Genomic DNA, 12584 nt, shown 5'->3' with positions numbered 1-12584 from the left:
GGAAGTAAGGAAAAGGGAAGCGAGTACGGAAGTATTTGAGTCGAATCCCTTACATGAGCCAAAAATCACAGCGCTATAAATTTCGTGCTGACTTAAGATAATAGGGATCTAAGTCCGATTAGAAGTGAATTTACAGACATTCGTCCCCATCTCCTAATCAAGTGGATTATTCCAAAGTCTTACAAGGTTAGTTAGAAAAGTTAGGCTTTATTTGTGAGGAAGTGGAGTTGAGCTACGCGGAGAAGTGGTCTTTTGCGGGGCTGGGGTGTCTTTCTTACTATAGGTATAGGTTTAAAGCTTGCGAAGTATGCAGGAGGCTCCTAAAAGGAAGAGATCAACAGTAAGTATTCATTGGTCTGTTCAAGGTCTCCTCTGACCTCTGCTGAGATGAGTGTATTTTGCCAACAACGAAAGAAGATAGGGATCAAACGAATATCTCGAAAATTATTAAGCATTTGAATAGAAAGAATCAATTTCTGGGACAGGTGGAGAGTTAGAAGAGGTTTGCTAAAGTTGAAAAGACAGACAACAAAAAGGAAAATAAAGAAGACCGAAGAAATAATGATAAAAGCAGAAAGAGGCCATTGGAAGAGTGTTTTGGTCTGATCTAAATTAAAACTCTGAGCATCAAATCCTCTCCCTCCTGTGTCCCCATCGTCATTTCTGCATTTGCTCCAGGCATCAGATTTCCTGTTTTGGCCTTAGGGAGCTTTTCTGGGCTCAAGTACTGTCTGTCTAGAGGCTGCACTGGGTGGCTGTTGGGCAGAATAGTTAAGCTACTTAATCTTTATAGATTCTAGGCTCACCCACCCTTTATTTAGGTTGGGAGCTAATGGCCCAGAGCCTCCAAAGAGATCCATCCTGCCAGAATGAACACAAAACCCAGGCAGTGAATGTAGACAGGTTGATGTGGATTTACAGAACAGTTCAAACCCCAGTGTTCATTTTTCTCAGAGCTACTTCCCCACCCAAGTCCCTGGGGCAAGCATCCCTGAGATAAGTAGGCTACACTCTCCTGTTAACTTCTCCAAAACTTTTTGGTACAATTGCATCCTGATCTGGGCTAACGCCTCCATTTCCTCCCTGACACCCAACTGCTTCTCCCAACCCTTGGAATGCCTTGCCTCTGAGGAGTAACTACTGCTCCCCTGTCCTGTCTGAAAGTCAGAGCCATACACCTGACTGGCAGCAGGGCAGAGGCCAGAAACAAGGTCTTGGTGCCCTGAACTTAACCACACTGGGTTGGGAGAGGAAGGTATAGGGTAACGCCTCTTTTCACTTCCCTACCTCTCATGCCATGCCCCAAAACTCAGACACAGCCACATTCACACATTCATACGCACAATCACAATCTTGCACACACATCGGCGAAAAAGGGTGGGAGGGGGAGGAAGGGAAGTTTGCACCAACCAGCTCATGAATGCAACTTGAAAGATTTCACACGGCAAAAGGCCAAAAAAAAAAAAAAGACGTAAATTTAAAAATAAAGAAGTACATGCCCCTCCCCACAGTCTCTTCATCCAGGGGCTGGCTCAGCCCCTGCATGTAAACCCAGAAGCTTCCTACTCCCTCTATCCCACTGGAGCTTTTACAGAGCTTGGGTCTTCAGTTCAACAGGTTCCGCTGTGGCCTCTGGTTGTCCATTGGATTCACTGGGCCTGGCACCCTTGAGAATAGACAGTCTCTCAGAAACGCTCTTGAGCCGGGGGAAGAGGAGAAAGTCATAAAGGAGACTGCCCAGGCCCCCTCCAATGATGGGGCCCACCCAGTACACCTGCAGGAAGAGGAAAGGAATAATCAGGTTTGGGGAGGGGCTCAAGAGCAAGGCTGCTCTTTTTCCAACCCCACTGTTGAAAAACAGATATCCTGCGCTTGGCACATACAGTTGGGCACTATTTAAGCCAAAATCAGTGTTTGTTTGTTTGTTTTAAAACTCTAGACAGCTCCACTGCCTATACTTCAGAACTCATCATTTCTTTTGACTCATTAAATCATTCCTTTATCCCACACCTTCTTAGCACATGTATATTCTATTTATTGTTATTAGTTTGCACTAGTTTACACATTGCTTTGAAAATTTGTTTCCCCTCCCCTTTTTTTTCATTAATGGGGTTACTGGGGATTGAACCCAGGACCTCGTGCAAGCTAAGCATGCGCTCTGCCACTGAGCTCTATCTCCCACCCCCCGAAAATTTATTTTTTTAATTTAATTTTTTAAATTGAAATATAGTTGATTTACAGTGTTGTGTTAATTTCAAAAATTCTTTTAAATTGTGGTAAAATATACATAACATAAAATTTACCACCTTTACCATTTCTAAATGTACACTTAGGAGTGTTAAGTCTATTTATGTTGTTGTGCAGCCCATCTCTAGAACTTTTCATCTTGCAAAACTGAAACTCTATACCCATTAAATAACAACTGCCTATTTCCCCCTCTCCCCACCATTTGTGCTCATACACACTCTGATGCCTGAGAGTAGAAGTTTTTGTCTTCCTGTTCACTAGTCTTTCCTCATACCTCCTAGTTTTGGAAGCCAGTGGATACTTAGTAAAAATCTCTGACTAACCAGTGAAGGAACCTTATGAGCAAGAGCCCATCTTTCTAGAAAAATGATGAATCCTGCTCACACAGGCGTGCAAACTCTGACAGCCCCCTTAGCTGAGTGCTGGCCAAGCAGTCAACACATCCAGATGGAGAGCAGGAACCAGACTTGGAACCTGCAGTCCACACCCCTCCAGAAGGGCTTCAGGATCTTGCCCTTCTCCTCTCACTCACCCAGTGGTTGGTGAAGTTCCTGGTGAGAATGGCAGGAGCAAAGGAACGGGCAGGGTTCATGCCTGCACCAGTATAATACATCTGCAAAAGACACAGTTGTAACTGAGACACTTCCCCTCCACTCCTCCCCAGCTTCTCTCCCACAACCCATCTGCCCCTGAGGGTTGGTACCTTGCCTCCAGCCAGCAGCAAGTAGGGAAGGACAACCCATATGGAAGTCCCATGATGGAGGGAAGTCACTGATGCTCCCTAGGCACTGATGTGAATCCCTAGGCAAAGCCCACATCTACCCATGTTACATGCCTTTCCACCTTGGGGTCAGGAAGAACTAGATATAGCCATCACAAGAGAGGAAAAGAGAGCAGGGTTGATTCCTCTGTGCTGACTGATACCAAGGGAGGTGGATAATGTTCATGTTTGACAGTGACGTGGGCAGGAAGAATGCTTAGAAGTCAGCAAATGTTTGGAGGCCCTGGAGAAGTTGGTCCCCTCTCCTGCTTACCCCAAAGAGGTGCCCCAGGGTGAGGGAGAAGCCGACGGCCAAGGCCACAGAGCCCAGGCGGCCATTCCGCCTCTCGTCGTATGTGGCAAAGATGCAGAGCACGAACTGGAGCGTCAGGAAGATCTCCACTATGGTGGCCTGGCCCACACTCACCCCAGGGTGCAACTGGGCAAAGGAAGAAGAAGGGAGGCAGCTCATGAGGGCTGACACAGCCTTACCTCCTCAGTGCATCCCAGGCAGGAACCCCCTTATGGCATCAGCTCCCTGGAGACGAAGGACAACACAACCTCCTTCACAGTAATTGTATTTGTTCCTTAGTTTCTCTTAATGATACTTCACAGTAGAAATCATTGCACCCACTTACGTGGATAAGGAAACTGAGGTCCCATAAGATAAAATAAGTTTCCTCAAGAACCAGCAAGGAGTTGAAAGAAAAGCTGGAGCCCGAACCCAGGTTTCTTGATTTTTAGTCCAAAGCTCTATGCCTGCCTTACCCCTCCAAGCCACCTGTTGATCCTCCCCACCCTGAAACACACATACACACACACACACACACAAAATGTCCCAGACCCCTGGGGAACTGATCCACCTGCACCAGGCAGGAAGTCAGGGCACCAGGTTCCCCCAGCCCCACTCTGCCAACCATTACCGTGTTAAGTGCTAGGTTTCCTCGGACGGCAGGTGGGGTGACACTGTACAGCACGGCGGCCCCAGCCACGGCTCCCAGGAGTTGGGCTACCATATAGCAGATGGCACGGAGCAGGGACATCTGAGAGCCCACAAGGAAGGCGAAAGTGACTGCAGGATTGACATGGGCTCCACTGATGTGGCCCACAGCTTGCACCAGCGTAGCCAGGGCCAGGCCGAAGGCCAGAGCCACCTGTAAGACATGCAGGGGTCCAGGGGTCCAACGCAGTGAGGCCCCCAGCCCGAAGAAGACATAGAAGAGGGTAGCAAAGAACTCAGCAAATATTGCCCTCCAGAAGGAGGCTGACCGCAGTTCCCACATGGCAGGGGGGATGGCACAATGCCTGGGTCCCTAATATCCCCCTGGCCTGGATGGACAGTCCCCTTTATAGAGGACTCTTAATCCCTGGGAGGGGCAGGCTGAGGTGGCTGGCCCAGCCTCTTAACCCCTTCACGGCTGCAGAGGGCTGGGCCCACCCTCATGCATCGGATAAAGCTGCTGCATTTTCCCCTCCCTCCTCCACTGGGAGATGAGCAGAGCCATGGGTGAGAGGGTGTGGGTAGGGTGAGGACTGGAAGGGACCAAGAAGAGGGGGACTGGAAGAGTCTGCCTCTCTTTTCATGTCAAATTTGGGGTTCCTCACCCTACTTGACATCTATATTAGAACATTCCTCAACTCTGCTTGGAAGGTCAGTCGAGCTGAGTTCACTTCATGGAGTATGAGACTGTGCTCAAGGGGGCCTCCAGGCTCCTCTGAATCGGCCAGGGGTAAGGGTGGGGGTAGGGGGTCAGGAGTGGGGTCCAGCAGGGGAGTTGGATAACTGAAGAGAATTCTTTAGTTCTCTGGGATTAGAAGGCCTTCTCCCATTGGCTGGTTTGGGCTGGAATCTGTGGACCCTGCAGCTCTGGGACAGAATAGATCTGCTGCGTCTGGCTTTCTCTGAGCCTGGGTTCCCTACCCCTACCCCATGCCAGCACCTCCCTTTCCAAGCCCTCAGCCTGGCCTTTTAAACCACAAAGACAGAGCAGGAAAAAGTGTCTTCCATGGATAGCCTGGAAGTGGGGTCAGGGAGCTGGGCAGGGGAAGAGGGGTTAGTAGTTAAATCTCAGAATCAGCTTGTACTTCGTCTTTCCTAACTCACAAGGTGCTAGCAAAAATACTGAAAGGATGGAAACTGAGTCATGGCTATGAAGCAATGGGAGGGTCTGATGCCTCCTGATATGGCCATTATCAGGACACTGGAGTCCTAAACCTCTATCCCTAGGGAAAGGTCTGGAGGTGGGGGTGTCTGACCCAGGAATTTCACTTCTCACTTACATACATACCCAAGGGAAACTTTCCTATACTTACACCAGGAGACAGTTACAAGATTGTTTAGAGCAGCATTGTTCACAATAGCAAAATCTTGAAGCAACCCAAATGCCCATCGACAGGAGAATGGATGAATAAACGATGGTATATTCACACAACAGAAAATTATTCAGCAGTCAAAACGAGGTACCACCACAGTGACACTCAATAGTAGGGATAAATTTTAGCAATAAAATGTCATTTAAAAAGCCCCAGAAGATTATACATAGCATGAAAATCTTTTCATAAAGTAAAAAAAAAAAACATCTAAAATAAAAATATGCTTTTCAAAACACATATATATGACATGCAACTACACAAAAAAGAAAACAAAGAATGATAAACACAGGACTCAGGATGGTGTTTACCTTAGGTTAGGGGAGACGAGGGGATGAAGCGGGATATTTACATACATAAGTACAGATTTCTGTAAGTGCTTCTCAAGGTTCTAGTTTTTCTGTTGGGTAGATGGTTAATAATGACGCTTAATTATTTAAAAAAAATTAGTTGGAGCCATATATAGGCCAATGAGAGGGGGATGTCATGAACAAAGGAATATTCTCTGCACTTGAAATCCATAACGAACAGCAGCAACCCAGCCCTGGCTTTCCCACCTTCTAGGCGGGGACATTATCCCCACTAGATATAAACTCCAGGAGGGCAGGGATTTGTCGATTTGTCCACCACTGCAAACCCTGTGCTTGACACACAGTGGGCAGTAAATGAGTATTTGTTGAATAAATTAATGTAAGCTCTCTGAGCCTCAGTTTACTCTGGATCAAAGAAAAAGTAGGTACAGGGCTAGTATGGTGCCTGGCACAGAATAAAGCACTTAACAAATAGGAGCCATTTGATGAGGGCTGTGTCAATCGGAAGGGATTGTCCCTAACCATAGACCCCATGGCCTCTTAGAATAAGGAGCAAAGAGCAGCTAATGTCGTGCCCTCGGAGACACCAATGAACAGATTTCCTTATTTGAAGCTACCAACCTTTCCCCTTTACTCCTTATCAAATGTTGATAAGAACCTTATGGAGAACCGAACCCCAGCCCATTTTCTTTCACAGCAGCCTCCCCACTTAGGTAAACACCAAACTTTCAAATTAGAGGTGAGCTCTCAAAACCTGAGATTTTACATATATTTACATATAATTAGCATACACAATATTTTCTGATAGCCTAGACTCTTGAAAGGAAAAAAAAAAGCTGTGTTTCCCCTTGAGGAGTGGAATCCAGCCTTCCCCAAGCCTGCTGCTTTGTACGGGTGCGTTCTTTCTTTCTTTCTTTTTTTTTTTGCTTATTTTTTTCAACTCTTTCTTCTTTTTCAATTGAAGTATAGTTGATTTAAAATGTTGTGTTAATGTCAGGTGTACAGCAAAATGATTCAGTTTTTTATATATATATAAATTTATTCTTTTTCAGATTCTTTTCCATTAGACATATTACAAGATATTGAATATAGTTCCCTGTGCTGTACAGTAGGCCCTTGCTGGTTATCTATTTAATATATGGTAGTTTGTATCTAATCCCAAACTCCAAATTTATCCCTCCCCTCCTTCACTTTTGGTAACCATAAGTTTGTTTTCTATGTCTGTTAGTCTCTTTCTGTTTTGTAAATAAGTTCAGTTGTGTAATTTTTTTAGATTCCACATATGTGATATCATGATATTTGTCTTTCTCTGTCTGACTTCCTTCACTTAGTATGATAAACTCTAAGTCCATCCACATTGCTGCAAATGGCATTATTTCATTCTTTTTTATGGTTGAGTAGTATTTCATTGTGTGTGTGTATGTCTGTGTGTGTGTATCTCACATCTTCTTTATCCAGTCATCTGTCAACGAACATTTAGGTTGTTTCCATGTCTTGACTGTTGTAAGTCATGCTGCTATGAACATTGGGGTGCACATGTCTTTTTGAATTAGAGTCTCCTTCAGATCCATGCCCAGGAATGGGATTGCTGGATCATATGGTAAGTCTATTTTTAGTTTTTTAAGGAACCTCCATACTGTTCTCCATAATGACTGCAACAATTTACATTCCCACCAACAGTGTAAGAGGGTTCTGAGTGGGGTTCTTATTCATACCAGTGCTTTAGGTCACTGAGAAACCCACTGCCAGGCCACCTGGTCCACCCGCCAGCGAAGCCCAGCAAACATGGTGAGTACCAACTAGAAAGTGGAGAAAAACTCCATGCCCAGGCCCTGACCTACATAACTCTTCCTGCTCGCCTAGAAGGGACAAGTGATGCTAGGACAAGGGGTGAGAGAACACATGCATCCCTCCCGTTGGCCCACAGACCCCATCATCTAGCTACCAAGGAAGATTTGAGCAAAGGATCTGCAACGAGTCACCCAAATTCCTGAGTTGCTGAGCCTAACTCATTGGCCTATTTCAATCATATTGAAAGTGGCATAATGACAGGATACACAGAGCAGGGCTAGCCCCTCTTTTGTTCATTCCTTAATGCCATATCAGTCATCCACCCTCATTACCTACGTAGTGTCACCCTACTCAGGGAGGGGGCCTTCTGCCTACCTGGGTGACCAGTTAGGCTGCAGCCGCCCAGGGCAGAGCCAGGTAGAAGAAGAGTGAGGCCAGGATGGCTGCCATGCTCTGGGCCAGGATATAGGCTACCCCTGGAGAGGGTCAAGCCAATGGGCAGAGAATAGTGCCACAGTCAGGGCCGGATTTGTCTGGGCCTCACTGACCTCATCAAAAACCAGTGCCAGGCTCTCCACCAGCAGCTCTCCAGGCATGGGGGTGAGGGACTGTGCCTGACACGGAGCTCCCACTGAGGCACGATGCCCTAAGGACAAACCCCACAAAATTCAGGGTGTCCAGACCTTCAGCCAGCACCTGTCTCCAAAACCACTGGCTCTTCAAGTCCTGGGAGAGAGAGGGTGGGGAAGGGAAGGAAAGATCAGGCTGTCTCCTCTCCTCTGCTCTCCTACTCCCTCCTCCCCACCCTCTCTCTGTTCCCCTCCCCTTTAACAAACTCTCCCCACCAGGCCTCAGACTCTTCATTCTTTACCCGCTGACCCCCAAGCACCTGAAGTGAAAGGAAGGAAGAACGACTGAGGGACAGAATAAGGGGGAAGTCAGAGAATAAGGCCTCACTTGGTTGGACTGGGATTCAACAGTGGAGAAGGGGAAAGGGCTTGGCTTCAGTGGGAGAAGGGTGGAGTCTATAGATAAAAGTCCCTCTCTGCAGGACTCTCATCTCCCAGATCAGGTCTAGGTGAGAGGGGTTGGGAGGTGAGGAGCAAGTGTTTCAGGCACCTACCCTAGAGAAAGAGGCAGCCAGAGATGAGAGCTACACTCTTGTGTCAGGGAACAACCCTCGTCTCCTTCCTTCAGCCAGTAGAGGAGCCTCATTCCTCAACCTGCCACCCCGTCCCCTAGGCAGTGCCCTCCTCAAGGGAGCCCTGGACATTTGTACTCACACATCCTCACACCTAGGTATCCACTCTCTCCAGCTGTGTCCCTTTTCTCTCCCTCTTTAGCCCTTTGGCCCCAGGCCTGCTGAATGAGGAGAAGGAGCTTGTAACATCTTCTGTCAACCAGAGGTGCTCACAGTGAAGGGAGAGACTCATTCTTTCACTTCCTAATCATCTTTTATGAACCTGGGTTTCAGGAGCCAGAGAGGTAAAGAGGAAAGCCAAAGTGAGGATCTATCTGGAAGATAATGAGAAGAATTCCAGGGAAGGCAAGGTAAGGTCATTCCCATCCCTCACCAGAAACTGAGTCAACCAGCGGGAAGGTACCAGTGCCGAACTGGCATCTGGACCCCTGGAACTGGCAAAGGAGAGTGCCTTTGAGGAATTGCCTGGGAGTGCAGGGGATTCCTGAGGTCAGCACTCCTGGGAACACCCAGAACACACCCCATTTCATCTTTGTCTTTTCTGACTAGTTTGTTCACTTTTTTTTTTTTTTTTTTTTTTTTTTTGCTATCACTTGACTCCGTTCTTGTACTTGGGGTTCTTTTCAGAGGTTGCCAACAAAGTTTAGTTTTAGATTCTCCACCTTTCTCTCCTCTGGCCTTAAGTAAACATACAGAAATTTTTGAAGTTTTTTTTTCCACTAGGAACTATGGAAATGGAGAAAAGGGATCTGTAAAATAACAAACTTGGGGTAGTTACAAATTTATCATAAGTCTTAATGGCTTGTAGTAGCGGTCATCCTGGAGTCTCATCTATCTCTACACTTGAGTGTTCTCTTGGTTTACTAACCATCAACATTTCAACCTATTTATATTCCTGGGGCTAGTGATCCTACGTTTACTACCCCCTTCAATAGAGAAGGCCCCCTCTGTGTCCCAGAGAGGTGCCATTAGGAAGCATAATCCATAATACTAGGGAGCAAGTGAGTCTACAAAGCTTAGGGAATCTTTAGGCAGAGCTCTTCATCTTGCTTCATTTCTCCACAGTGGGTCCCAAATAGTACAGCCATTTGTGAGGGTGTCCAGGACCAGCTCACTACCTTTCTGAAGCTATTCCCTAGCCAGCCCATAGCACTAGGACCTAAAGAATACCTCAGATTTGAGTTCCATGAAAATAGCTCTCTTGCTGATCGTACAGGATTGTACGAGGATCAGATGAGATAATATGCCCTAGCAATACACACATGTTAAGTTAGCTGCCTTAAATCAACATGTAAATGAACGGATTCATGAATTAATCAGACATAAACATAATTTATGATTATTAAGTATTGAACACCCTCTATAGAAATTACAATGTGGTTGAATAGCAACATGGTCCTGAGGGGCTGGGTGACCATCCATCTCTGTTTTCACCACGTGGAACCTCTATCCCAGCCCCGTACCCAGAATGCTAGGTCAGCATGTAACCCAGCTCCATTGTGTGGACAGTTTCAGTAGGACAAAGGCCCCAGCATAGCACAAGCTAGCCTAGCAGCCCCTTTGGCTAGCTCCTGAGGGCCCCCCTTCTCTCCCTTTCTCTGGTTATGCTTTGCTGACTGCTGACTCCTGGCAAAGTCCAGAACAATCACCAAGCTCTGAGTGCATCATCCCTCTCCCACTCATAGTTAAGGGCTCCAGTTAGCACTTGGATCAGATCCAGGCCCCCACATGGTAGAAATGGGCTAATCCAAGAAACAGAGTAAATAGACTGGCCCATCCTGTCCTAGCCTCCTTCTCCACTTTCTTTCCTGTGGAGTCAGATACAACCCCAAGCCAGCAGACCAGTGCTCCCTATGGGTCAGGTCCTGTTCTAAGCACCTGATATGTGTTATCTCAGATACTGATATTCCCTAGGATTGCACCTTCAGTTTATTCCCTACTTACTCTAGTTTACACCCTCTCCTTGGATAACTTCACCTACATCTACCTCTCCCTTGAAATTTTTATCCATGTATCTATAGAACATTTTCGCCTGAATGTTCCATAGACTTCAACTTCAGCCTGTCCAAAACTGTACTAATTATCTTTCCCCATCCAAATATGCTTTTTCTTCTGTATCCCCTCATTAAGTGAGAAACCTATGAATCAACTTTCCTTCCAGCTTCCTCTCACTCCCATCTAACCAGTCACCAAAGTTCCATCAATTCTACCTCTTAGATAGCTGAGCCCACACCATGTCTCATGTGAGAACTCTAGTGGCCTCGGAAGCTGCTTGACCCTGTTTCTAGTTTCATCCCCTCCAATTCATTCTCTATGTTGCTGCCAGCTTTATCTTTATAAAAGTACCTGTAATTTGTCATTTCTCTGTATTCCCTTCAATAGCTCCTGAATGCCTGAAAGACATTCTTACCATGGGATACACAACTCTTCATAATCCAGCCTCAGCTTTTCCAATTGCTCTCCTTATCTCTTTAGCATGAGACTCTGGCAATATTATGCTTCTTGTTGTTCCGGAAACACCCACTCTGTTTCATAACCCAGTGCTTTAGCCTAAGCTGTTCCCTATACCTTTAATGTCTTTTCCTCTTTTGTCTGTCAAGTAAAATTCTATAATTTCCTAATTACTATGCCTGGAAATGTTAAGAGTTAATTACTTGTTCACTAGCAACGAGGCAGATAAATCATCAGAATGAAGATTGACTTATCAGATGGATATTCAGTCTGTAAAAGCTGGAACCAGTGATTGTTCCAGCTCTCAGGACCAAGGTGGAACCTAAGGAGAAACCCTACAGAAGCATAAACCTGAAACTTTTCTCTCATTACTACCAAAATGCAAAGTACCGACAAAGCTGGACTTTTCTGAAGGAAACGTCGCCTTCATGACTTTGCTCCTAGGCTTGAAAAGAGTAGAAACCTCTCTTCTCACATACTAAGTGGGATGAAAAGGCTGGGACAGGCTGACTCCTGGTGGAAGGAATGAGCCATTGCATGCCCAGAATGATGGTATAAAACTCCCTTTTTACTCACTCATTAGTCATTCAAAAGCAGTGAACACTTACTCTGTACTAAGGGGAACACCGAGGCCCTGAAGCACAGAGGACAATGTACTTTATCCCCATTCTTGAGAATTCACAACTTAGTGGGTGAGATAGTTGCCTCTTTAAATGTTGCCTCTTTAAGTGTTCCCTCAGCAGCACTGGGGAGAATGGGAGACCAGTTAGAAGGCCAATGCAGCAGTCCAAGGGAGAAATAATGTGATAGGGGTTTAATGACAATCACATATGTGTAGTGAGGGAGACAAAGAAGTCAGGGACTTCCAAGTTCCTGGCTGGGCAAATGTCTAGTTATGTGTTGCAGTTCAAGTCAGGTAATGTAGGCGCAGGAGGAGGAAGTTTGTGTAAGAAGGCAAAATTAGCTTTAGATATGTTACATTTGAGGTGACTGGGGTACATCCAGGTAGAAATGTCACTAGGCTGTTGGATATACAGATCTGGAACTCAGGAAAGAAATACGGGGTAGAGATTTTGAGAATTCTTCTCCAATAGGTGATTGTGGACTCCACCAGTGTAAATGGGATAGTCAAGAGAAAATACGTATATTCAAGGAGAAGACATTGGCCAAGATCTTGAGCAAACTGGGGTTCCCTCATCTACTTAACCATTTTCACTTTGCAAGCCATAGCTATGGCATCTGGGAAGTCTCTAACACTCCCTCATATAGTACTCAATCAGAGGATTCTCCTTTGCTTCCTGAGTATCCTGTCATCACTTCAGTCATAGCATGTAGTGCATCATAATGCAGCTGCCAATATTCTCATCTATCTCCTCCCACTTTGAAAGAGGGGCTGTGTTTTGTGAGAAAGAATGAAGATGGTAGGCAGCAGTCATATTATGTAGTCTTATGA

The 12584-nt window shown here is 45.9% G+C and overlaps 1 protein-coding gene across 4 annotated transcripts; it reads right to left on the bottom strand.

Moving 5' to 3' along the window:
* Positions 1-237: 237 nt before the first annotated feature.
* Positions 238-11158, bottom strand: MIP (major intrinsic protein of lens fiber). Of its 4 annotated transcripts, none has more exons than XM_064491093.1 (6): positions 11091-11158; positions 8028-8205; positions 3931-4161; positions 3282-3446; positions 2780-2860; positions 238-1774 (listed from the first exon to the last, which is right to left on the bottom strand). In XM_064491093.1, the coding sequence occupies exons 2-6, from the start codon at positions 8073-8075 to the stop codon at positions 1589-1591; spliced, it is 711 nt and encodes a 236-aa protein (XP_064347163.1). In that variant the 5' UTR covers positions 8076-8205; positions 11091-11158; the 3' UTR covers positions 238-1588. The 4 variants fall into 4 exon arrangements, with proteins under 4 accessions (XP_064347163.1, XP_064347162.1, XP_064347164.1 ...); XM_064491092.1 differs by lacking the exon at positions 11091-11158 and adding an exon at positions 8763-8937; XM_064491094.1 differs by lacking the exon at positions 8028-8205.
* Between the last annotated feature and the right edge of the window lie 1426 nt (positions 11159-12584).

This window comes from Camelus dromedarius, chromosome 11 (assembly GCF_036321535.1).
Source record: "Camelus dromedarius isolate mCamDro1 chromosome 11, mCamDro1.pat, whole genome shotgun sequence".
In the NCBI taxonomy this organism is placed as follows: Eukaryota; Metazoa; Chordata; class Mammalia; order Artiodactyla; family Camelidae; genus Camelus; species Camelus dromedarius.
This window is presented reverse-complemented; position numbering and strand designations above follow the sequence as displayed.

Coding starts and splice junctions, on each gene's coding strand:
- MIP (XM_010976847.3), bottom strand. CDS start 4,290: ATGTGGGAACTGCGGTCAGCCTCCTTCTGGAGGGCAATATTTGCTGAG. Junction 3,447..3,930: donor GAAACCTAGCACTTAACACG/GTAATGGTTGGC, acceptor TCCTTTGCCCAG/TTGCACCCTGGGGTGAGTGT. Junction 1,775..2,779: donor GGAACTTCACCAACCACTGG/GTGAGTGAGAGG, acceptor CTCTTCCTGCAG/GTGTACTGGGTGGGCCCCAT.